Source organism: Ictalurus punctatus, chromosome 16, assembly GCF_001660625.3.
Source record: "Ictalurus punctatus breed USDA103 chromosome 16, Coco_2.0, whole genome shotgun sequence".
Taxonomy (NCBI): domain Eukaryota; kingdom Metazoa; phylum Chordata; class Actinopteri; order Siluriformes; family Ictaluridae; genus Ictalurus; species Ictalurus punctatus.
The window spans coordinates 5,172,459-5,195,155 of record NC_030431.2 but is presented as its reverse complement, the minus strand read 5'-3'; the positions used below and the strand labels follow the sequence as shown (position 1 = coordinate 5,195,155).

Genomic DNA, 22,697 nt, shown 5'->3' with positions numbered 1-22,697 from the left:
TAACATAATGCCGTTCCACTTTAAGATTTGGATAGAAAGAGACCTGTATGGACATGGATATACAGTAGAACTGATAAATAAGATGAATTTAGAAATGTAAAAAAGTAACCTTGCGTCGAGCGAGCGTGCGAGTATGTGGAGACAGTTCACGATAGCAGGGGCGTCCGTGCCTAAGACAGAAACACACAGATGTGAATCGAAATAGCGTTTAATAACCGGCAAATTAAAGCTCTGAGTAGCGGACGTAGACTTCCGGACTTGGCTGGAGCAAATAAACAGGAAAGACTTAGAGATGCACAGCAGTATCAGCGGTACAGAAAAGAACCGAAGAGAACCGAAGAGAGAGAGAAGGATGTGTGCAGGCATCTTACCGAAGAGAAAAACTCTGTGTCTCACCAGAGCAGACATCTTACAGAATATACTGCAACGGTAAAGGAAATGAAAAAGGCAGAAGAGTGGGAAAGAATGAATAAAGGAGAAAAAAGAAAAACAGAAAGCATCAACGCAGAGGAAAGGTTTCAAAGACTGCAGACTAAAAAAAATAAAATCAGCAGAAGAATGAAAAGAAAGCTAACATTCGTTTCTTTCACAAGTGTGTTTTTAAAAGCGTTTTTTTTTTTTTTTTTTTTTAACTACCTGGCGATCATTTCTTTCTCCTTATTCGAGGCGTGGCCGCCGCTGCCCAGGATTTTAGCAGGAGTGGACAGGAAATAGAGGCAGTGGTTTTTAAAATACTGATTTATCAACGGCAAGAGGATCTGAAGAGGACAGAAACATGAGGCTTCGTATAAATATATTTGGTTTTCAGAGACTGATTCTGAAACGTTATTAAACAAGCTTAACCTTGGCGAAGAACTTGATCTCCTGCTCATGAGGTGATTTCTCCACACGACCGCTGCTGACCACCGCCTCTGCACGCGCACACACACAATAATAAAGATTATATGTATATACATATGATTTGATCATTACTATTGCACCCCTCTACTTAAACACACTATCGGTTAATGATAAAATACGTTACGAAAAACTATTTTATATACAATCTAACACTATTATTATACTATTGTGGAAAGCAGTAGATACATGCAGCATATACAGCAGTGGAGTCATGGAGTTGTTCTTACTGACGCGACTGTAGAAAGGGAAAAAATGAAACAGGATGTTCGTATTTTTGTTTTAGCACACTTCTCACACTGGGTTTGTCTCAGTGTCGGGTTCCTGTATAACGAGGAAAACCGTATAGCGGTGTTTTCTGGAAAGAAATGCATGTGATCATACCGAGATGAGCGATGAACTCCTGAGCGATGTCCATCCACTTGAGCAGCTTCTGTAAGAAGCCGTAGGCAAAGCGCTTCTCAATGGAGGAGATGTCGCTCTCCATGTCCTTCAGCCCTCTGTAGGGTAAATAAACACATACACATACACACACACATACACAAAAATCTTTCAGTTTTAGATTTTTATTATCAGCATTTTTTTGTATTCCATTTCATCTTGTCAAAACTACTGTTTTTCTCGTTTCTGGGGTGAAACACACACACACCCCGAATCTCGTCACATTATGGTAAGTGACAGTAATGTTCCTGATGATGTTATTTTTACGCGTTTTGAATGACATAATGTCAAAGGTTCCTCTTTTCACGTACACAAACCACCATGAATCATTAACAGTATTGTATGAGGGTATGAGTTTCAGGATACTAGCCTTGGTTTCGCTTAGTGTGGTGTCGCTTGGTGTGGTTTCGCTTGGCGCGGTGTCGCTTAGTGCGGTGTCGCTTGGTGCGGTGTCGCTCTTATTTTAAAGATTGGTTACTTGCTTGAGAAGCCCTGTGCTTTACCTTGTCACTGCGTATCCGTTCAGCTGGAGGAATCTGAGCAGCTCGTGCGCCTTCTCACGGTCTCGAGCTTTCTCTTTGGCCGTTAGCGTGTCGTAGGGAACGAGCAGAGGGTGAGTCCCACAACCTAAAGAGACGGCAATGTGAACATGAATGTTATCTGATCAGAGATGAAGTCTCCACTAACGATATCTCATGGTGTCATAGCGTCAGTGTCTCTCTGCGGCTCTGTTTTTAGCACTTTCTGTCACTCTATGTTTTTCTGGTGCAATGCCATATAATTTATACATAATTACTGTCCAAGGTAACTCATAAAGCACTGGGATGAAAGACATCTCTCCTGTGGGTTCAGTTTATCGTGTATTAGGAGGGAAACGAATGCAAACCCTTCGCCTGGAGCTCCATCTTCTTCTTGCGTCCCCAGGTATTGTGGTAATTCTCGGCCAGCTGCTCCGCCATGGACTGGAGAAGACAAAAACAAACACAATTCCAGTACCCTATCTATTTATTTCAGTGCTACACAATTTAAAACAACCTGGAGGACTGAGAACTTACAAAACAAATCACTAGCAGGAAAAAAAAAAAAACAGGTATGTTTTTGTTTACAAACAATCTAAATATACCCCGAGTGGTCTACAGAAGTCCTTAATGTGTAAATTCCGTACCTTCTACAGTTATGTTCCTCAATCTAAAAGTCCCAAACACTTGCCCTTAAGTTCGCTTAGCACCAGTGCACTGATGAGCATTTGTACCTTAATAGAAAGTTTATCATTATCATTTTTTTTTTCTGAAAGTGCAATATAAATATTTCAGCTTACCTGCAGCTCTCTGGACAGAGTCATGCCGGATATGTTTATAGGCTGAGGGTTGTAGCCGTGGCTCGGGTCATACGTCGCCTAGAAAACAAAAACACAAAAGGCATCAGTCAGAGACTGTCAGAGAGTGTGGACTCTGCTGTCATGTACAACTAACAAGACACAAAAAATCATTAATAAACATCATTTGAATGAACTGCTTTCATTTCATCAAGTAATACAGATGAATGTACTAAAGCACTATATACACACTTTGTGACAGGCTTGTACATGTTATAGCTTTTGAATTAAATGTGGCGTCACAACGAGTTAAAAAAAACATGAAGGGATGAGATTTCAGTTTACAAATATTAAACATTCCTCACGCGGTTAATCACTGGATCTGTCTCTGTGCTCAGTAATGAATTCTTGTACTGTAAAGATCAGGTAATGGAACCTGTTAGAGTATTTGATTTTTTTTAACTGAAAACATATTGTCTTCGCTTACCTGTGCGGTCTGAGAGATTTTCCGTGCCGCTTTCTTCTCTCCTTTGTCTTCGTCTCCGTCTCTGGCTTTGTCGAGCGTCCATCCCCAGGCTATCATGGCCTTTATGGATTCTTTAATAGGCCAGCGGTAAATTTCTTTATCCTGCACAACAAAAGGATGCAAAAGCATGTGTAGAAAAACACAATGAAAAATCTGCTGCAGTATAAATCCACCTTCCCCACCACCAAAAAAAAAAAAAAGTTTTAAAAACCCCTCTCTTACCTTCTCAGAAAATGTTTTGTACGGTCTGAGCATAGGATGAGTCTTGGCGTTTTCATCCAGCACTTCACCAAATGTCCAGTTGCTTTGGATCTGCAGATGCATCAAACACAAATAACCCAGTATGTGTGGACATCTTTATTTATTCTAAAAAGAGGACGTTAAACACAGTATAGCAGCATAGATTGAGAGCTGAGTTACTGAATAAAGGGAAAACTGATCCCTTCGAGCCTTTTTAAATCATTGAAATCCCTGGATTTTAAGCAACATGACATTATCTACTGTATAACAGCACCACGGTGTTAACGATATAACTATTTCATTTTTAATTAATCGCAGTTCACAATACGCCCTGCAAACCAAACAAAACTAAACAAAAAAAAAAAAACAGCACAAATTTTAAAAAAATATTCAGTGAAACATTCAGCTCTACCTTCTCAAAAGCCCATCTATCATGGGTGTACTCTGCGTATCTGTTGATAAATCCGTCCAGTTTCTCAGGGATTATAGTGCTAGATGAAGGAGCAACAAAAATAAAATGTTATCAAAGTGTAACGGGCATTCAAATGAACGTGTTTATAATAAATCCATAATGTGCTATTTTGAGCAATCTATACACTCGTACTTGGTCGTGTCCACCGGTTTGGGATCAAAGTTGCCCTCGGCATCGACAGACGCTTTCTTTTCTGTTTTGGAACAGTAACTGGCATCCACGTAATCAGGAGGTAGGGCACCGGCTATGGCACAGATGCAGGGCATTGCGATTTTAAACAATTCTGCATCAAATTTCTGTAAGAAGAAAAAAAAAAATCTATATTAGGGTTCTATTCTCCTTTTTAATATTCTCATATATTATACCATTAGCTCTACATACACTATAATACATCCTACATCACAGTAGGATTCAGAAGTCTGAATAACTAAGAATTGTTTTTATTATAATGTTACTGAGCTGATCATATGACTCGTGTATGTGTTTGTTTGTTTTATTTATCTGAGACACCGTGTGTAATAATGCATAATTCTCGCCTTGTGCGCCAGAGATTCAAAAATCCCCCAGAAGAGTTTGCGGGTCAGGTGAAGCTCTTCCTCTGATGACACACCGAAGTTGGCCCAGCCATTGGGCAGGCAGTAATACTTCCAGCAGCGTTCGTAATGATTAGTCAGCAACTACAACACAACAGGGGAAGATTCTCTGTTTGTAGATGCCACATCTGTTTATTCAGTGTCCAAAATGAATCTTTAACCTGGCTGACAGAAATTAATTAGTATTAATACTGCATTTTTTGCACAGATTCTGTATAGCTTATATATTATAGTATAATTAAATAAAGTCTTGTTTTTCTCGTCATCGAATAGCCCTCGTCATTACTAAGCTAATACGACTGCTAAGTCTTTTTATTTTATTATTTTATTTATATAAAACTAAATTAACTACTGAACCTCAGATGGGTCTAGAGGGCAGAATAGTACCTTCAGGGGCATTTTGGCATACTCATTGAGAATGGGCACATCAAACACGAGTCTTCTCAGAAGGTGTTGAAGCATCGATGGCCGCAGATACCTGAGACCAAAAAAAAAACAACCCTCATACATCACCCGAATAATGAAACACAAAAAGACCAAAACCCTCGCACTGTTGTGTATATAACCAGCTATTTTCAATGTAGACTGACTTGCACAGAGACATGAGGCACTCCTCGATGACGTCTCTCTGAGCTTTAGTGAGCGAGCGTCCTCTGGAGAGCCTGTAGATGGTGTGCAGCATGGAGTCGATCATGATGGCGCGGTGATCGGTGCCGGCGAACAGAGGAGCGCATTTAGTGATGAGAGGGAGGACGGCCGAGCAGAGATAGCGGTTCAGAGCCAGAGCCATCTCTGTAGTACTGAATGCAGCCTGGGAGATGTCAGAGACAAACACAGTCAACAAAAACAACACAGCAAGAGAAAAGGTTCGATGACGAGATGGAGATGCACACCGTATCCAGGGAAGCTGCTGCTCGCATGTCGGGAAGAAATCCAACTTCCAGCACATGTAGGAGGAAATCCTGGTTATCTATGCCGTACACTCTGTCTAGGAACAGCACCATGGGGGCCTTGTGATCCGGGACAAAACTGGCAGACATCTTTGGCTCGATAATACTGTTGTCTAGAATGAGACAATTATACACAATATATCGAGTGTTTATCTTTGTTCTGATTAATGTAAACAAAACACAAACTATGTTATCATAACTATTAGATAGATAATATAGATATCATCCTCACCTTTTCCAAACGCAGGGATCTGCTGTGGAAGACTAATAACACCTACGAGATCCTCAATGGGAACCAGGGATCTGAGAATAGCCCTGATCCTCAGAGCTTCTCCTTTCCCTGCCTGGATCAGCTGCTCGTGCACAACACAAATCACACAATCATCAATCCTGTCAAACTTTTTTCTTGTGAGTGAAGCACACTGAAGCATCGCTAAAAATCTAAACCTGTTGCGTGTGATACCGTGAAGTAGGACAGTTACACATTTGACTTAAGCCTATGGTCAAGCTGAAGTTTAACTTTATTATTCCATAAATATACATTTATTCTTGATAACTTTCATAAAACGATAACGCACAAGTAATAATGAATTATTTAAACAAAAAGGTCACAAAGCAACAAATCTGTGTTGAATTATTTCATTTGATCAATAGGCTCAATTATCATAGGCTCCAATTTAAATGCTAATTCTTCCTAAATCAGGTAAACATGAATAAAAAGCCTATCTTTATGTAATTTATTAACTAGTGCACTATCCTTAAACCTTTACTCAGTTGGTAGTGAAATATGATGAAAGTTATTATCAGAAGCTGACCAAAAGCAGAGTAAATAAACCATAAAGCAGACACTTGCATGCATTTCAGGAGCGCAGCGTCCCAGCAGGTCGATGAGAGCGGCATAGAAGGACATGATGGCATTTCCCAGATGAACTCTGTTCTCCTCGTGTTGCTCTTCTCCTCCAAACCTGATAAAACATGACGTAAACTGAACCCTACAACAATCCCCACCAACGGTGCGTACAACAAACTGTGCAGCGTGTCTGGGCTTTAAGGAACGAGTAACGGTCACTGAAATATAAAATGTAGTGATTATACATCAGGTGTTTTTGTAACAGAGACACAGATAAGAAAGAAAAAGACGCATACATAGGGAAGCGTCTGTCCTTTTTGACAGTGGGGCCGTCTCTGGCCGGGTCCTCAGAGATCTTAATGGCTTCTTCAATGGCGGCCAAAAGGCCATTACCGCCCTCTCCTCTGAGCGCAGGGCCGAAACACTCGGGCCGTCTGATCAGGAGACGCACCACCACGTTGGCATTCTCCTCCACGCTCTCTCCTGCATAGACAAGAAAAAACATAGATTATTCAGTACACATATAAGTCCCCACAATGCACCATCCAAATGATGATGGGTGTGCACAGTGCAGTTTGTAGGCAACAATGAGTAAGGACAGAGGATCAAACTTGTGGACCTTAGCTATGCTTAGATCTTCCCAGAAACCATTTTGGTCCCTAAAGCTGTTTGATTTCACAAGCCATATCTCCATTCTCCTGCATCAGTCACCTTTCCTCCCAATACGTCTCCCACAAACCTCTATAGATTTTGCTGTTATCTTCGTGTCTGACCCAGAGTGTATCCCTCACAGCAGAGACGCAACAACCATTCATACACACCATTAACAAAGACGGCGAATCGGAGGAAGTCGAGGTATTTTTCTCCACCGCATGGGTTCCAGCCGATATCAGGGTAACCTTTTGACAAGAGCATGGGGCAACTCTGCAGCCCGCAACCGGCCAAATACTTTACCACCTACACAAGAGCAACATCATCACACTCAGGTATACAGCAGAAGGAATGCTGTAGCAGAAAAGAAGAATGTAAATATGTGTATGGAATTATATGTACTTTAGTTGGATTCACAAGCCTGATAAATAGACAGTAAACAAAAGGTGTGCAAGCTAAATATTTAAATTAGATTTCAGATTCATTATTAACTAAACCAGAGATCAGGAACCATTTCAGCTGCAAGAGCCATAAAAGGCAAAAAAAAGAGCCAGAGGAAAGTTAACATACTTTTTGACATTTTTATTAAGTCTTCTTCTTCTGATAGTTATTATATTTACTATTATTGCATAATTATAAAAAAGTAGTAATGTAATAAAGGCCATTTGCGTGTTCTTGACCTACTGAAACAGCCTGCACTTCACCTAATAGGCCTGTAGGTGGCACTTGAACTTCATTTAACCAGCTATAATAGTGTCCTCAAATGGTAAATGGTACGTAAGAGTAAATTGAACACTTCTTACCATTAATGCAACTTCCAAATCTGCAAATTCATCAGTACGTTTGGACTGGAAAGAACGTTACTCAAATAACGATACACAAAGAACGACATCACCTTTGTTAAAAAATGAAATTAAATTTATTAATTAAACCGGGAAAATACAGCTCTGCTCAACATCGTCCAATGAAATTTGAGCTTGTTGTGCTGCATCACGATTGGTTAGTGTATACATGACCAACAGGCATTGTGTAATATTTTAAAAATATGAAGAGTTTTAATTGAATTACACTAGAGTTCGTGATTGCTTATTTATTTATTTACTTTCCCGCCGTCGATCACTGAAAGCGCCATATATGGCTCCCGAGCCATAGGTTCCCGACCCCTGAACTAAACTGACAGAAATTGGACTTCAGTGTTCAGAAATGATCACCTTCTCCAGGTCCTGCTCCTGAAGAGCCAGCGCCAGCTCGTTGTTATCGATACAGGACGCTGCAGCGACATCAAGAGGTGTAGAGCCTCGCATCCCTGAAACAGCATCATCATCAACACCATTAGTAAAAAGAAAAAAAAAAAATGTATGGTTAAAGAGTACATGGTACGGCATGATTATCCGACCCAGGCCGATGCCGCTGTTCTGCAGCAGGTAACTCAAGTGGTCGAACATTGAGCGCTGATTCTGACGGCTGATTCGGCAGAAATAACACAGGAAACGACAGCAGTTGGTCACCATGCGTGGGAATCGGATCTCCTGAAGAAAACAAGCAAAATAAAAAAATATTGCGGTCCGGTCTTTGAGTTTCACAGCTTTAAGATCAGCTCTTAAATCTGTTCTATTGGTGTTTAAAGCTGACGGATCCCAAATAGGGTTTACCTTCGAGTCTCCGCCCCCGAGTACGTTGACCATGACCTCCATGACGGTCTCGTGCATGCCCAGCGCTCTCATCAGATTGGGATGCTGGTAGAACACCCTGTTACTCATTATATTTCTGCAGAAAGGACAGAATGTGTGATTTATATCCCAGGAATTTAGTACGATGAAAATTTATTTATTTATTTACATTTTCTCCTCCTTACTTACTTACTAAATAACAATAAGCGCTTTATTCTTATTATTTGTATGGTGGAACAATGGAGAGTCTCTTATAAGATTAATAAAACGTTTACAGCAAACTGCTTCCAAAGTAAGTGTCCTGATATAGACGGAAACACACGGCCTAACTTGTTATTTCACTGCAGCGTACACTCCCTGTTGTTTTTGCGTTCTTACCCGATGCTCTGGATCATGAGCCTCTCCTCCTCAGGGCCCATCTGGACGATGAGAAGTGAGCGGATCTGGCTAAGACACTCGAGCAGCTCCATGGTGTCCTGCATGGACACGGCGTTGATGGTGTAGGCTTTGGGTAGAGCGCGGATCAGCTCTCCCAGAGCATCGTACTGCCGGTGCAGCAGGCTGAACATGAGCCGCACCAGCTCTGGGTCCTGGATGAACGACTCCTGAGCCCAGTGGATCATTGTGTGGGAGATCAACTCCTGCAAAGTGCCTGAAACACCACACACACACACACACACACACACACACACACACAAAGTAAACTTAATGTCACTGTTTTAGTTATAATCTGGCAGCAATAAATCAACAATAAATAAAATTATTTATGGTTATTAATGTTGTTATAAAAGCAACATTCAAATCAAAATCCAATGCAAATCAGTGCTCACTGGGTTTCTTCTCTTCCTCTGGCTCCTTCTCCGTCTCCTGCTTTCTCCTCCGTAGTCTCTTCACTTTTTCGAGTAACCTGAAGAATCGTCCACGCAGAGACGTGTCCACGTGCTCTTCCTCCTCCTCTTCCTCAACATGTATACCTGAACAAGAGAACGAGAACAAGAAAGAGTTTCTAAAAAGAGATGTCCTGACTCAGTGGAGTAAAGAATGGCTCAGAGAGTGAGTTAGACTGAGTGACCGACCGCAGTGAGCCAGCAGGTCATTGTGAAACATCTGAAGTTCGCCACGGACTTCCTCAGGAACAGGACTGTCCTCTTCGTCTGGACAATTCTTAAAATTCATCAGCATGTTCACCTACGAACACAGACACACAGCCGGTTTAGAGTTCATAACTACTCTACTCATGCGCAGTATAAAAGTAATATGTGTGTGTGTGTGTGTGTGTGTGTGTGAGCGTACCTGTTCTTGTGGTGGTGAACGGAACTCTCTGGTTTTGCGAGCCGTCTCTGCTGCTGTCATGGTGAAGGCCTGCATGAGTTGGTTATAACGCTGCTTCTGATTGGACTGAACCTGAGTGACGAACCTATCAGAGAAAGCGACAATGGCCTCAACGCGGTGACGCAGCTCACAGTCGCAGAAATACTGCAGCAGAGTACACATCTAAGAAAGAGAGAGGGAGAAACATGAATTATTCATGACATGGCTGTTAAATACCGTAACGTTTAGCTCACCAACAAATGTGAAAATTGTGTCGAGTGAAAATAAGTGTGAGAACTGCTGCTGTTTTGCTGCATGATGACCTGATCATCTGACTGGGAATTCTGGGAGTTACTGTTGATCTGACAGACGAGTGTTATTGTGTCGAACATAAGAGCCAATCGGGTTGAGTTGGGGGCGTTTGCAATTTGCATAATTATAAACCAATCTCAAAATTCTTTAAGGATACTTTAAGTATCGAATAACTTTACATGTTTTGGCAAAATTTTTGATACAGCCTTCAAAGCTGATAAATGTGGAGGGAGAGAAAAACAGTTTGATGGACAGAATGAGGACTGGAGGAGGAGAAGACAGGAAAGTGAGATATTCTTCATAATTTGGTAAACAAAGTAATAATATTAGACTAGAAAGCTAACGTGAATTTATAACACTTGCACGTCTATGTGAATAAGTGAATAAATAAAACGTCTTTAAAAGTAAACATGAAAGAGAAATACCTGCAACTTTACAGACTCGGGTAGTTTCATATGCAGTAGCCCCTCCCCAACTTCCTCCTCCTCTTTAGGCTCCTCCCTCCCCACTATAGGCCCGGCCTCTGGCTCAGCCTGTGGCTCCGCCTCTCTACGCTCTGCTTTCTCTTTGTCAGCTTTCTCGGGTGCAGGGTGCTCTTCCTCATCTTCCTGCTCTGTCTGGTCTTCTTCCTCCTCTTCGTCATCTTCCAGTTCTTCTTCCTCTTCTTCCTCCTCTCCCATTCCTTCGTCCTCAGTCCACCCATCCACCCGTTCCTCCTTTTCCTTCACCTCCACTCCTGCCTCTTTAGAAGCGAGCTGCCGCTCTGTTCCTTCTCCGCTCTTGTCCTCCTCCGCTTGACCGCCTTTCTCCTCTCGGAACACGGTGGGCTCGATGAGTTTGAGGATGTGTTTTACGTCCTCGTCCTCAAACACACCCATGATGAGCAGCGTACTGATCAGCTTCAGGATAGGAACAAAGTGGAACTCCACGCTGCCCCCTACAGGATCACGCATGGCCTGGCCTCCGTCCTGCACAGCCTCCGTTAACATGCTCAGGGCGTGGTCTTTCAGCGTCTAGAGAGAAAAAGAAGGGCTGTGGTTATTTAGTTCAATCAGATGTCTCGGGTATTGCATTTCATGCCGCGATGGAGTGATGACAGCCAATCAGATCTCTCCATACCTGCAGTGGTATGAAAGGACTGAGTGTGTACAGGTCAGCGTTGGTACCCACGAAGCCGGTGTGTGAGAACTGCAGTGTAGGTCTGAGGCAGGTGGAGCGTCCCACGGCGGGGAGTGTGTGAGCCCTCAGCGTGATGGAGCGTGTCTCATCAGTCATGGGCACGATAAACTCCCGGTTAGTCATGAGGCGGTTCCTCTTGGCCGACTCCAGGTGCATGGAGATGAGCAGGTCGTAGTAGCCGCTGCGGATCGGGCCAGGCAGGTACGAGTTCTCTATAGCGTAGAAGAGCTGAGACTCGTCCACGTGGCTGCAGAGGGCGTGGGCCACGCGGTTGTTTCCTAGAGCGCACACCGAGCCATAGAGCTTCAGCGTGTGGTGGTGAAACTTCAGCAAGTCAGTACACTCCGAAAGTTCCAGGATATCAATACACCTACAAGTGTTAAGAGATGCCAACAATCACCACAGTGTGGTAGAAGTGTACAGGCGTTAACATCTAAATGAATTAAATTCCGTTATGTACCTGTTCTCCTCTGGAATGTGTAGTGCCATCATGGTGAGCGGGTCTGTGCACTGTACCATCCAGCCAAGTCTCTCACTAACGCGGCCAGTCTGATGGGACAGGAAGCGGTTTGGCATGCGGCTCCAGATCACCGGGGTCAGCATCTGGACATCGAGGCGGGGAGGGCACTGCGGGACCGGATTCCTCCGATCGCTGCGAAACATGGCTGCCGAGATGGGCATGATATTCTGGATAGGAAAGGTGTCAGATTTTTTATTTACTTTAACATGGGTTAGGGTACATAACACTGGGTGAATTAAGCCGACTTTGTTCTCTGCATGATAGCGTTGAATTAAGTACGGTGCCAAGATTTAACACTCATCCAAAACATAACAGACCTTGAGCTTGCCGAGCTCCACCTGCAGCATGTTCTGGCTGGAGGGCAAACAGAAAACAGCAGGGAAGAGTTTGGTATTGGGCTCCACCTGAAACACACCATCTCACTGTTAACACAGAGCCCCTCCAGAGCCCCAGGTAAATATTAGACACATTTGATTACAACCTAGCACTTCTCACATATCAGCCTGATATGTCCTCCTGTCCCTATTAAACCTTCAGTAAACTCCATGACTACTTGAAGCCACAAGTTTGTCCAAGTTTTATTCATGACTTTCTAAAATGTGCAACTTGGGGTATTAAAAGCTACACACTGGAAAACGTAAAATCCCAAAGAACGGGTAGTATTAACACTTGCTCACCTGGTAGAACGTGTTCACCTCTTTCCCATTGGCAGTGAAGGTCATGAGACCCGTGTCCAGATCCACCAGGCAGCCAATGACAAAGTCCTCCTGAGTGATGCGTGTTTGTTGCGAGCCGCTGAACTCTCCGCCCCACACCATGTAACAGTTACTGCGCTTCATGCTGACGGGAAAGAAAAAAAAAAAGAGCAGAAACCAAACAAAAAAAAAAAAAAAAAACACACAGGGATTATGCATGGAGCAAAGCATTGTGGGATAGCTGAATTAAAAAGAGTTTTCAAATTTGAACTGGGGGAGGAAGATAATGATGATGATGATGATGATGATGATGATGGCCCACCTGTGGTGTATGTTGCCTTTATCATCACCCACAGTGACTGTGACGTTTCTCACTTTACTGATATCGAAATGAAGGTCATAATAGTGGTAATCAGGAGTAACCCAGCCTGCCCACACTCCACCGGGCTCCTGTCCCGCAAATACACGCACTGAGTAGTAATGCTACACACACACACAGAGATACAAATACACACACACACACACGATTTGAGATGATTGACATAACCAATGGAACCAATATGTTTATTAAAAACATCAGTCTGACACAGTGAGTACTGCTGCTAGATTTCATTTTCCTTTAAACGAAACAATTGGGTCATCAATCAGAATCTGAGAAATGGCTGCCCGTACTGTAGTTGTATTGGAAATAATGTCCACGTCGTCTCGATCATCAGGGACGACGTCCTCCATCAGGCGAGGGACAGTGGGGACGACAGGCGGAGGAGTGATAAAAGCAGCTTTTTTCGCTTTGGAGAAAAATCTGTAAATCAGTAAATCAGAAGCGTTACCAGCTTACTTTCAGTTCTCAGTTAGATACTAATACATAACTGTTATTATTAACAAATACATTATTTATAACTGACAACTCCTTTTTTCGTTGTCTCATAACTCTCCGCAAAACCAGAAGTTTTAGTAGCGTCCGAATGTTGGAGAGTGAATCCTATGCCGTTTTTCGGAATAAATCCTTTAAACTCGCCCTCTCTTTTTGCTCTTCTCTGTAGTGGTGTCTTTCTCGTTCTCCGCCTCCTTGGTGCCCGGTAGCTCTTTGGGTACCGACGGTTCCTTTTCTTTCTCCTCCTGCTCCCTGCGGGTGGCGCTCTTCTTCAGCAGCTCATATTCAGAGTTGGGGTCGACCTCCAGGGCCTCGTCCTCCGGGATGGTGAGGGCACGTGTCAGCGGCGTCGCCCCCGCCTCTACCTTAAACGACTCGTGGAACTCGATGGGCATGCTCAGTCTGAAGAAGAGCAGGTCCGTGTTGGCGTTCTGGGAGCCGAACGTCCTGTGGGTCAGTTTGAGACAGGGGGCGCTGTCCACTGTGCCGTCCACACGGGATACCTGCGCGTGAGAAGAAAAGAACAGTGCGCTTTAATTAGGACTCGGTGTCAGAAATCGAACATTTTGATCATAATGCTGTTAATTATGGACCTCGATGTGAGGGTGGTCAGTAGGAACAGGAATGAACTGCGGCAAGCTTTTGCTGAACCACATGGTGATGTCTCTCTTCATGTTTATGGCGAAGGGCTCGAAGCCTTCTTGCAGACCGCAGATAGTAAAATACCGCAGGCTGCTGACGTTCTGGCCCAGGTTGATCCGACCCACCTGAGAGAGGCCCAGACTACATACAGGGATAAAACCTGGAGAAACAGCACAAACACCAGCATTATTTCCGATGGAGAAAAACACTGTAAACAAACGTAATTGAGTGAGGTTACTCTTCTTCCACTGTATCAGCTGTGCAGAAAGTTCAGTTCTCTGGTGATAAAAAGTGTCCCATAAGCTGTGTCTACCCTCGAGTTCAGCTCAACGTTTGAACTGGATTCCACCTCACGTTAAATATATACCACAGCCCTGTCCTTGACCACAGCAGCTGCCATATTATAAAGCCTTGTACCTTCTCCAATCTCAATGTCTTTGAAAGCCATCTCAGAGCCGGAGTCACTGATCAGCATCTCTCCGTTAAGCGTGAACATGATGTTCAGCTCGGCGAGGTCGATCATGCAGCCCACGACGTCTCCCGGCTGCCACTGACGACCGAAGGGCTCGCTGCCCACATGCCAACGCTGACCCTGAACACACACACAAACACAATGATCACTATCAAAGCCTCTGTCTTTATATCATATCACCTTACTATAACATGTGTGGATAAGCGACACCGCACGCCAGACAAGCAGGTGGACAAAACAACATATATACGTCACATTATTATTCAATAATTGTTTATAGCATGTATAAAATTTATTACAATATTATGAGAGATTGCATGTGAATACCTTGCAGCCGTTAAAGACGTAGGCGAGGTCGTCTGTGCCAAGCTCTTTATCAGCGTGGACGTTTGGTCTGGCCCAGCCGACCCTCATCTCCCCCACTGTCACCGCCTCAAACTCAAAGTACCATTTTCCCTGAGTCACAGCGTACGATTTCTCAGCCCTGAACACGCGGATCTTATTCCCAGTTCCGTTACCAACATGGCCGCCTGAGAAGAGTCACGCACTTCAGATCAGAGTGGACATGGACACGACTCTCCTACGCAGTTCTCCTATCACTGCACATTTTATTTACAGTCTTCGACTGTAACCGTACTCACTGCTCTCCTGGTCTGGAGGCTCGATGTTGTAGCCGTAACCGATCAAGGTTCGAACCGCAGCGCACACGGTGTCTCTGTTCGTCTTCTTGGTTTTCTCGTCCAGGAGATTATATGGCACGAGCCGGGGGTTACGCTTGTTTACAATGTCCTGAATACGATCGACACATGACAGAGAGCATCGTGAGCAAACTGTCATGTTTACGATTGCGGAATTATCTTTTCATCAGTTTTATGCCATTATTAAAAGCAACATTAAAGCAGCGATAAGTATAAATAATACAGCAGACTGTAACCATTTCCTATAAAAGCTTAAAAAACTACACGGACAGGTTCAGGTAGAGGGAACAAACGTGGAGCAATGTTAATGAGTCTAACCTGTACGATGCTGTAAGTCCAGCCCTGGCGCACGCGGTCTCGAGCCCACACGTTGTGTCCGTTCTCAGCGAGTCGCTCCACCAGTGTGTTCTGGTTCGGGGTCAGTTTAACGTGGTTCAGGTCCAGAGGAGCAGGTTTATAGCCGTTGCTCTGCGTGTAGCTACGTTCAGGGGATATATAACATTAATCTAAAATTCTTGTTAGTTTTTCTCTAATGAACAGCAACAATCACTTTTAAAATCATATCATCATCACAGGGTAATTAAAGTGTGTAAAACTTTTGAAAAAAAAAAAAAAAAAGACTGGTGTGTGTGTGCGTGTGTGTGTGTGTGTGTGTGTGTGTGTGTGTGCGTGTGTGTGTGTGTGTGTGTCACTGACGTTTTGGGCAGTTTTATCTTTTTCAAATTTTCCTCCGCTTTTTCATCTCCCATTCCAACATGGCAACCCAGGGCAAGAAGAGTTCTTATGGAGAGACAGACAACCGAACAAAAGTTTACACACCCAGACATCTATTAGATATTAAACATGCAAGCATACACACACACACACACGCACGCACGCCTTCTCACTCACTTGAGCGTTTCCCCTGACATTGCCAGGTTGTAGTTCCTCTCTGGCTCTGGAAGGCTCTGGAAGTCCAGCAGACACGGATGCAGCTTTTTATTATCATCACGGAACTGAAAGAAATAGAAAATGAATAAACTGTAAGACCCACAGAAGGTGAAACACAGCGTAAAGCTTAGGACGTGCCGCTTATAAACATGTAGGAAGATTCGCTGTATTTATTTAATATTGTATATTGTGTATGGGGATATGGGGGTATGTTCTCACAGGTCCGTAAGTCCAGCCCTGTTCGATGCGAGTTACAGCCCAGAGCTCGTGGCTGTTCTCTGCCAGTTTTTCTCTGATCCGCTCCAGATGTGGAGGAAGAACAATCTGCGTGTGAAATATGAAAAATGAAATACCTGGCAATCACAATCATTTACAAAATGAGTCCGATTACTGAATTATAAACAGTTCTTGTTGATGCGCTCAGACGTTAAGATCAGACTCGATAAGATCAGCTGTACCTGCACGGTGTCCACAGGATTTGGAGTGAAGGCGGTGTGGGACAGAGACTGTGTTGGGCCCAGCAGGTTCCTCACATCATTATCCAAGTCGTTTTTATACTCCTTAATGGGTTCGATGCGAAGTTTGTCTTTGGGCAGCACAGCCTCGTAGCACGGAGCGTATCCCGGAGGTGGAACGAACTTAAAGTCTCCATGGCGTCCACCCAGGAGGAACCGGACCCTGGGTGAATAACAGAAAACGTACATGTGGTCACTCATCTGCTGCATCATAGTGATCAGTGTTAGAGCGCTAATAAACCATACTGAGGGTTCCATCTCATTATACCATATGTATTAATATTAATATGTATAACAATAATATATTCAGATGGATTTCTAACACATCTTTCCAGCTGGGAGTATTTCTTAGGATATTCTATCACGCTGGAGTTTCATTGAAGGACATTTTAAGGTTCGAATAATCAATAAATGATGCTAAAGTTCTTCTAGATGATGCAAAGCTGTTTTACTTGATTCCAGCGGAGAAGCTAACGACAGGGAAGAAGAGGCCGTCCAGGTTGAAGTTCTCGAACATGCCCTGAACAGGATGCCCATTAATGCGAAATGAGATACTGGGCACGCTTAGATCCAGACAGCAGCTCACTACGTCTTCTGCTGCCAGAATGTGCTGACTGGGCGATGCCACGTGTCGAGGGACACGCCCTGCGTGTTTGAGAAGAGCAAGTTTTTCAGAAGAGACACAACAAATCTTCCCTAAATCAAACTGATATGAAAGTCGAAGCCCATGAACAACTTTTTTCAAGCATTAAGAAAATAGTGTTTTGGAACATATGATTTAGTCTGTATGAGTCTGTACAGGTTCCTCACCCGACCACAGATGAAGGCCATCAAAGCTGTAGGAGTAGAGGTCATCTCCTACACCATTGCCGCCCCAGCCCTCTCCTCCACCAGGGTACGGGCTGTAACCCTCAGTCAGTGCCCAGCCCACCCGCAGGTGACCCGCCTGGGCCGTCAGAAACGGCTCCACGTGATCCACGATCAGCTCGTAATACCACTTCTTATACTGTGTGGATCCCTCACAGGTCCCCAGGAAGATGTTTGGCCTCATGCTGCAAAACAGAAAAAAAACAAAACGCATTAACTGTTTCTCTGCCTCATAAAAACACAGAACTGCAGAGAATTGAAGGTAACCGTATCATGTGAGCGATAAAGCTAAAGGCTAACGTACAACACACGTAGCAAACACTTATACGCGTGGTCTCCACTGAGTCCACGCGTTCTTACGTGATAACTTGGCTATAACATACTTTCTAGGTACAAGAGTCCATTCTTTACGTTCTTAGTGCTGGGAAACAGTCCAGTTGTTTCTGCTAATCAATCACCTTGTGACATAATTAATGATTTGCGTTTGGAGCAAAAGGTCACGACGTGGAAGTAGATTCTCTGTGATGAGATTCTGATTGGACCTCACAGCCACACCGTTACACACACACAGCGAGCAGAGCACGTCCAACACCTAGAGAACAGAGAGTACGGAGAACTGGGATTAGGTACAGGTTAGATCGTCTGTGAGAGGCGAGTGGTGTGATGCATACCTTGTGATTGCGTCCATGTTTGTCCAGCAGAGCTATGATGGACTTGATGTGGTTCTCCTGGATAATGTTTAACACCTCAGGGCTTTCGATGAGAATGCAGTACAGCACCTCCAGGATGCCTGCAACAGGGTCGTGTTTGAGAATTAATAAACATATAGTACATAGTAAACCGTTAGACCTGACCCTATACAGTAACAAATTGTTCACCTGATGAGGCCTCCAGTCGGTCCAGTTTGCTGACCAGCCAGTCCAGATTGTCACAGAAGAGTGCGCAGTTCGCTCTGTTCCCTCTAATCAGTGACGCTACAGAAAACACAAACACTTCATCACACATTTAAAGGTATTTATAACGTGACTTTTGAAAAACATTTAGAATAATAAATGACTATTTTATTATAGGAGCTTTATCAAATGTAAAGACAATTTATATATACAGCTTTATAGTGTATTAGTGTGTGTTGGAGAAAGACAGTGGTGTCTGGCTCCCTCTAGTGGCAGGAGGGGGTCTGGCAAGGTTTCTGGTTGCTCTCTGTCTCCCTCTAGTGATGGCACAAGGCTGAAGCCTTTCGTGTGTGTGTGGGTGTGGGTGTGTTACCCAGCAGCTCGTAGAGCAGGTTAACAATCTCCTTCCAGGATTCAGCTGCCTCCTCTCCAGCGAACTCGGAAAAATGAGCCGAAGTGTTGTAGACATTCAGACGATCAATGCAGTCCAACACCAGAGTGATCATCCCCTACACACACACACACACACACACAAACATATATATATCATTGCCTACACACATATGAATCATAAGCATTACAACATTCCAATTCCTTCCACGATAATACCTTAATATAAAGGCTGTAATATCGACTTTGACCAGAAAATAGCTTTTTCATATAATCGTGTGTGTGTGTGTGTGTGTGTGTGTGTGTGTGTGTGTGTAATGCTCCACCTCTTCCTGAAACAGATTCTGTCTATTTTTGAGAGATCTCAGTTTGCTCTGTTTCTCCTCGTGCTCCAGGTCCTCATCTGGAGGTCTGAAGTAGAAGATCAGATCCTGGAGCAAGAGGACAACAGACTCCAGTGGGAGAGATGGGGGAGGAGGAGCAGCGCTTTTATTCTTCCCACTCAGAGTGTCCAAACTCCTGCAGAAAAGAGAGAGATGGAGAATGAGACAGAGAAAGAAAGAGAGACCGATGTCTCTTTTACAGGATTTTAATCTCTTTGTTGAAGGATACACAGTATGTGTGGTTAGGCTGTAAACTTTACTACCAGTCAAAAGTTTAAACACACTCATTTTTAATTCCCCCCCCCCCCACACATTTTAGAATAATAATAATAATAATAAACTCATCAGAACTCTGAAGTAACACAAATGGAACTATGGGAATTATGTTGTGATTAAAAAAAAAAAATCCAAAATAAATCACAATAACACTGTACACTTTTTTAACGCTGGCTGCTTTTCGGAATATTTCTCTCCAAGTCGTACGTTTAAAAAAAAAAAATTGCAAATAAAATGTTTTTCACGATTATATTTTTGTCTACAACACCGATTTCAAACATTTAATCATACCCCTTCAGATCAAAAGCTTTTTAAGATTTCAGTCAAGCGTCTACAAACTTTTGACCCGTAGCGTGTATATAACGAGAGCGGTTGAAACTGTGTCACGGTGAGAATGTGTGTACTTGATGAACTGTGTGAAGAGGCCAGCAGTGCTGTAGATCATTCTAGCAGCCTGAGACTCTTCAGTCTGAGAGCGAGCGACGGTCAGAGCGTCATCCATGTGACCTTCCTGATGAAGAATCGCCTACGCACACAAAACACAACTTTAACACCACAAGTACTGCGCAACAACAACAACGGTGCATTCTTTACATTCATGATCACCTACAACAAATACACAGGACTTTTAAAAAATAATTTCATACATTAATAAAGCAGGATAAACTAAAGTCAATCTAAAGAATGTTGGATTATTTCCTAATTATTTTATTCGATTCAATCAATTCATATCAAATACTAATGAAGAATGATAGAATATGATCAAATACAAACAGTTCTAGTAGAGCACTGAATTGTGTATGTATATGTAAAAATGAAAAAGAATATATATTTGGTGAATTTTTTTTAAGATGGCTACTATGCATATTTATATCCATGTGTGTCCTAGTTACCTTCCGCTTCACAGGCCCCAGGCGAGCAGATTTAGCATCTACAGAGGCGTAGGTGAGCCACAGGCCTGTAGCTACATGCTGCACAAAGCACATGGACTCGCCGTACTTTATCTCCGGAGCACCCATCCCTTCCACATCACGCTTCTGAGCCACTTCGGTCTTCTCCTGCTCCGACAACACACACGGACCGACATCACAGATCATCACACCATCACTAAGAGGCGCATGTACGCTTATACGTTTTAACGTCCAGGTTAAATCTTAATAAAATATCCCTCTCCTAATTGTAGCTGCATCTGTTTAATGTTAGTGTTATGTACTTTGGTAAAGTGTTGTTTTTTTTTGGCAATAGACACACTAAAAGTTGATCAGTGAACCTCCAAAATGACAACTGCATACCAAACTGCATGAACCCACATGTGAATGCATGCAGGTTTGCTGTCTACAGTCAGTTCGACCAGCTTAATATTGAAATATTTAAAATCTACAGACGTCTGGTCATAAGCACAGGCGAAGAGAGGAACAGAGGGAATATGGAACAGTGGGGCTTCGCATCAGAGGCAATCCTTTAAACCAGGCTTGCTTTGTTTTCTAAAGTGTGCTATATCAATATATTTTACTTTCAAACTTATTATTAATACAATATAGTCAATTCATCCGTAGTCTGTTTGTTGTGGAGTAATCTGCAGTGTCTGTAGTGATTTCCCATTAAAGAGACGCCCAAAACACTGACCTTTGAGGCTCGAAAGCAGAACGCAGAGCTCTTTGTGTTTGCTTTCTCTGGATCCACAACAAGCAGGCCTTTCTCATCATCTAAACACAAATATCGACCTGTAGTGATGTGACGCACTCTGAATGGCTGACCCCATTTAATATGGCCGCCGCTCCATCTGTGGCGCAAAGAGGAAAAAACAGAGGTGCAGCTTTAATCAGTTTGATCATATGAAATGTAAATGTAAAAATGCAAGGGGTGCGGTTACGTTATATTAACTAAAATTACACTGATGTTCCATATTTTCCAAACCTACCCAATCCGGAGGGGCTCGAGTCTCCACAGAGATCTGGCATGACTGCAAACCGGGCCTCCCTCGTAATGGGCATTTCTGAACATTTCACACACAGTGAAAGTTCTGTTAAAGACTTCTGTTCTTCATCATCAGTCCCATGAGAAATTGATAAAGCTCTACCTATGAGCTTGTCATAGTGTGTGTGTGTGTGTGTGTGCGTTCTCTCACTTGCGCTCTTCCCCCTGTTCAGCAGCAGGAATAGCTAAACACTCATCCATGTGACCGTGGAAGAGCCGAAGCACGTATCCTCCGGTCAAATACCCTGAATAACAGTGAACCAGAGAAAATCACACACGTAAACACTCAAACAGCAAAACATGGAAATAAAAAAGGCTTTGAGTGCAACGCTGAATAAGTCTGAAAATCCTTTCACTTACCTTCAACCAGCTCACATCCACTGGACACCGGGTTCATGTTCCACAGCGTCTGCATGAAGGAGGCGTCCACCATGAGATCTCCACTCGCATAGGACAGATGCTGCAAGCGCACGTCATGATCAGAAAGCAAAAGTGATCTGTCAGCGATATCGATATCAACAATATGCTCAAACACTTGTTAAGAGCTTAAAAGCACCATTTACTAGCATTTCTATAGTGTCTGTCTTGTGGCGGACCTGCTAGGTATCTTATTCCATCATGGCTTCCATGGCCACAGCTAATTATTTTTTGTCATATTATTTATATGCAGAAACCATTTGAATTTGCTCATAATAAAAAAAGAAAACAAGTATTAATTTTGTAAACTGAAAGCACCCTAGCGACCAATCAGTCCATTTTCATACTGAATTTGAAAACTGTTGGTTTTTGCTCAAAATTGAATACGTACCAGGTACCTTTCAGATGAGACACTGACCAGGATGAGGTCATCACCCACTCTGACCTTCTCACCTTCTGACCTTTGCTTAGAAGCAGGGTGGATCGTCCACCAACATGCCTCACCTACCAGACATACCAGCACACCTGTCACCTTTTACACACTCCATGCCAAATTGTCAAATTTATTGTGAACTGTGCTGACTACCTGTCGAGTCTTCCTGTAAGCCAACGTCAAACGCCAGCTTGTCTGTGAGGGACCGTGACGTTGTCAAACAGCTAAGATACTGCAGCAGAGCGAGAGGAGACAATCTAATTAAATCCACAGAGTAATAAATTACAGTCTCGGTGCGCAACCAGGAA

The 22,697-nt window shown here is 43.3% G+C and overlaps 1 protein-coding gene across 8 annotated transcripts in view; it reads right to left on the bottom strand.

Annotated features, from left to right (window-relative positions):
• ryr1a (ryanodine receptor 1a (skeletal)) overlaps window positions 1–22,697 on the bottom strand; it is a 56,930-nt gene that overhangs the window by 28,968 nt on the left and 5,265 nt on the right. For all 8 annotated transcript variants that reach the window (XM_053686590.1, XM_053686591.1, XM_053686593.1 and 5 more), the window contains exons 6-64: window positions 22,543–22,621; window positions 22,348–22,460; window positions 21,900–21,999; window positions 21,691–21,784; window positions 21,484–21,558; window positions 21,189–21,345; window positions 20,456–20,620; window positions 19,967–20,088; window positions 19,230–19,422; window positions 18,887–19,022; window positions 18,499–18,594; window positions 18,292–18,410; window positions 18,079–18,212; window positions 17,564–17,805; window positions 17,206–17,398; window positions 16,697–16,916; window positions 16,458–16,562; window positions 16,200–16,303; window positions 16,005–16,088; window positions 15,627–15,786; window positions 15,252–15,399; window positions 14,938–15,140; window positions 14,556–14,730; window positions 14,090–14,298; window positions 13,641–13,999; window positions 13,295–13,424; window positions 12,945–13,105; window positions 12,605–12,767; window positions 12,245–12,331; window positions 11,868–12,094; window positions 11,348–11,777; window positions 10,654–11,241; window positions 9,899–10,099; window positions 9,682–9,793; window positions 9,436–9,579; window positions 8,984–9,257; window positions 8,588–8,702; window positions 8,332–8,464; window positions 8,147–8,241; window positions 7,106–7,241; window positions 6,581–6,767; window positions 6,288–6,399; window positions 5,667–5,787; window positions 5,378–5,547; window positions 5,075–5,295; window positions 4,872–4,962; window positions 4,428–4,568; window positions 4,024–4,187; window positions 3,832–3,910; window positions 3,402–3,491; window positions 3,141–3,281; window positions 2,657–2,734; window positions 2,225–2,300; window positions 1,842–1,965; window positions 1,282–1,397; window positions 844–911; window positions 637–758; window positions 372–421; window positions 110–170 (exon numbers count right to left, since the gene is read on the bottom strand). In XM_053686590.1, coding sequence (XP_053542565.1) covers window positions 110–170; window positions 372–421; window positions 637–758; window positions 844–911; window positions 1,282–1,397; window positions 1,842–1,965; window positions 2,225–2,300; window positions 2,657–2,734; window positions 3,141–3,281; window positions 3,402–3,491; window positions 3,832–3,910; window positions 4,024–4,187; window positions 4,428–4,568; window positions 4,872–4,962; window positions 5,075–5,295; window positions 5,378–5,547; window positions 5,667–5,787; window positions 6,288–6,399; window positions 6,581–6,767; window positions 7,106–7,241; window positions 8,147–8,241; window positions 8,332–8,464; window positions 8,588–8,702; window positions 8,984–9,257; window positions 9,436–9,579; window positions 9,682–9,793; window positions 9,899–10,099; window positions 10,654–11,241; window positions 11,348–11,777; window positions 11,868–12,094; window positions 12,245–12,331; window positions 12,605–12,767; window positions 12,945–13,105; window positions 13,295–13,424; window positions 13,641–13,999; window positions 14,090–14,298; window positions 14,556–14,730; window positions 14,938–15,140; window positions 15,252–15,399; window positions 15,627–15,786; window positions 16,005–16,088; window positions 16,200–16,303; window positions 16,458–16,562; window positions 16,697–16,916; window positions 17,206–17,398; window positions 17,564–17,805; window positions 18,079–18,212; window positions 18,292–18,410; window positions 18,499–18,594; window positions 18,887–19,022; window positions 19,230–19,422; window positions 19,967–20,088; window positions 20,456–20,620; window positions 21,189–21,345; window positions 21,484–21,558; window positions 21,691–21,784; window positions 21,900–21,999; window positions 22,348–22,460; window positions 22,543–22,621 — 8,993 coding nt within the window. The remainder of the gene's footprint in view (window positions 1–109; window positions 171–371; window positions 422–636; window positions 759–843; window positions 912–1,281; window positions 1,398–1,841; window positions 1,966–2,224; window positions 2,301–2,656; window positions 2,735–3,140; window positions 3,282–3,401; window positions 3,492–3,831; window positions 3,911–4,023; window positions 4,188–4,427; window positions 4,569–4,871; window positions 4,963–5,074; window positions 5,296–5,377; window positions 5,548–5,666; window positions 5,788–6,287; window positions 6,400–6,580; window positions 6,768–7,105; window positions 7,242–8,146; window positions 8,242–8,331; window positions 8,465–8,587; window positions 8,703–8,983; window positions 9,258–9,435; window positions 9,580–9,681; window positions 9,794–9,898; window positions 10,100–10,653; window positions 11,242–11,347; window positions 11,778–11,867; window positions 12,095–12,244; window positions 12,332–12,604; window positions 12,768–12,944; window positions 13,106–13,294; window positions 13,425–13,640; window positions 14,000–14,089; window positions 14,299–14,555; window positions 14,731–14,937; window positions 15,141–15,251; window positions 15,400–15,626; window positions 15,787–16,004; window positions 16,089–16,199; window positions 16,304–16,457; window positions 16,563–16,696; window positions 16,917–17,205; window positions 17,399–17,563; window positions 17,806–18,078; window positions 18,213–18,291; window positions 18,411–18,498; window positions 18,595–18,886; window positions 19,023–19,229; window positions 19,423–19,966; window positions 20,089–20,455; window positions 20,621–21,188; window positions 21,346–21,483; window positions 21,559–21,690; window positions 21,785–21,899; window positions 22,000–22,347; window positions 22,461–22,542; window positions 22,622–22,697) is intronic.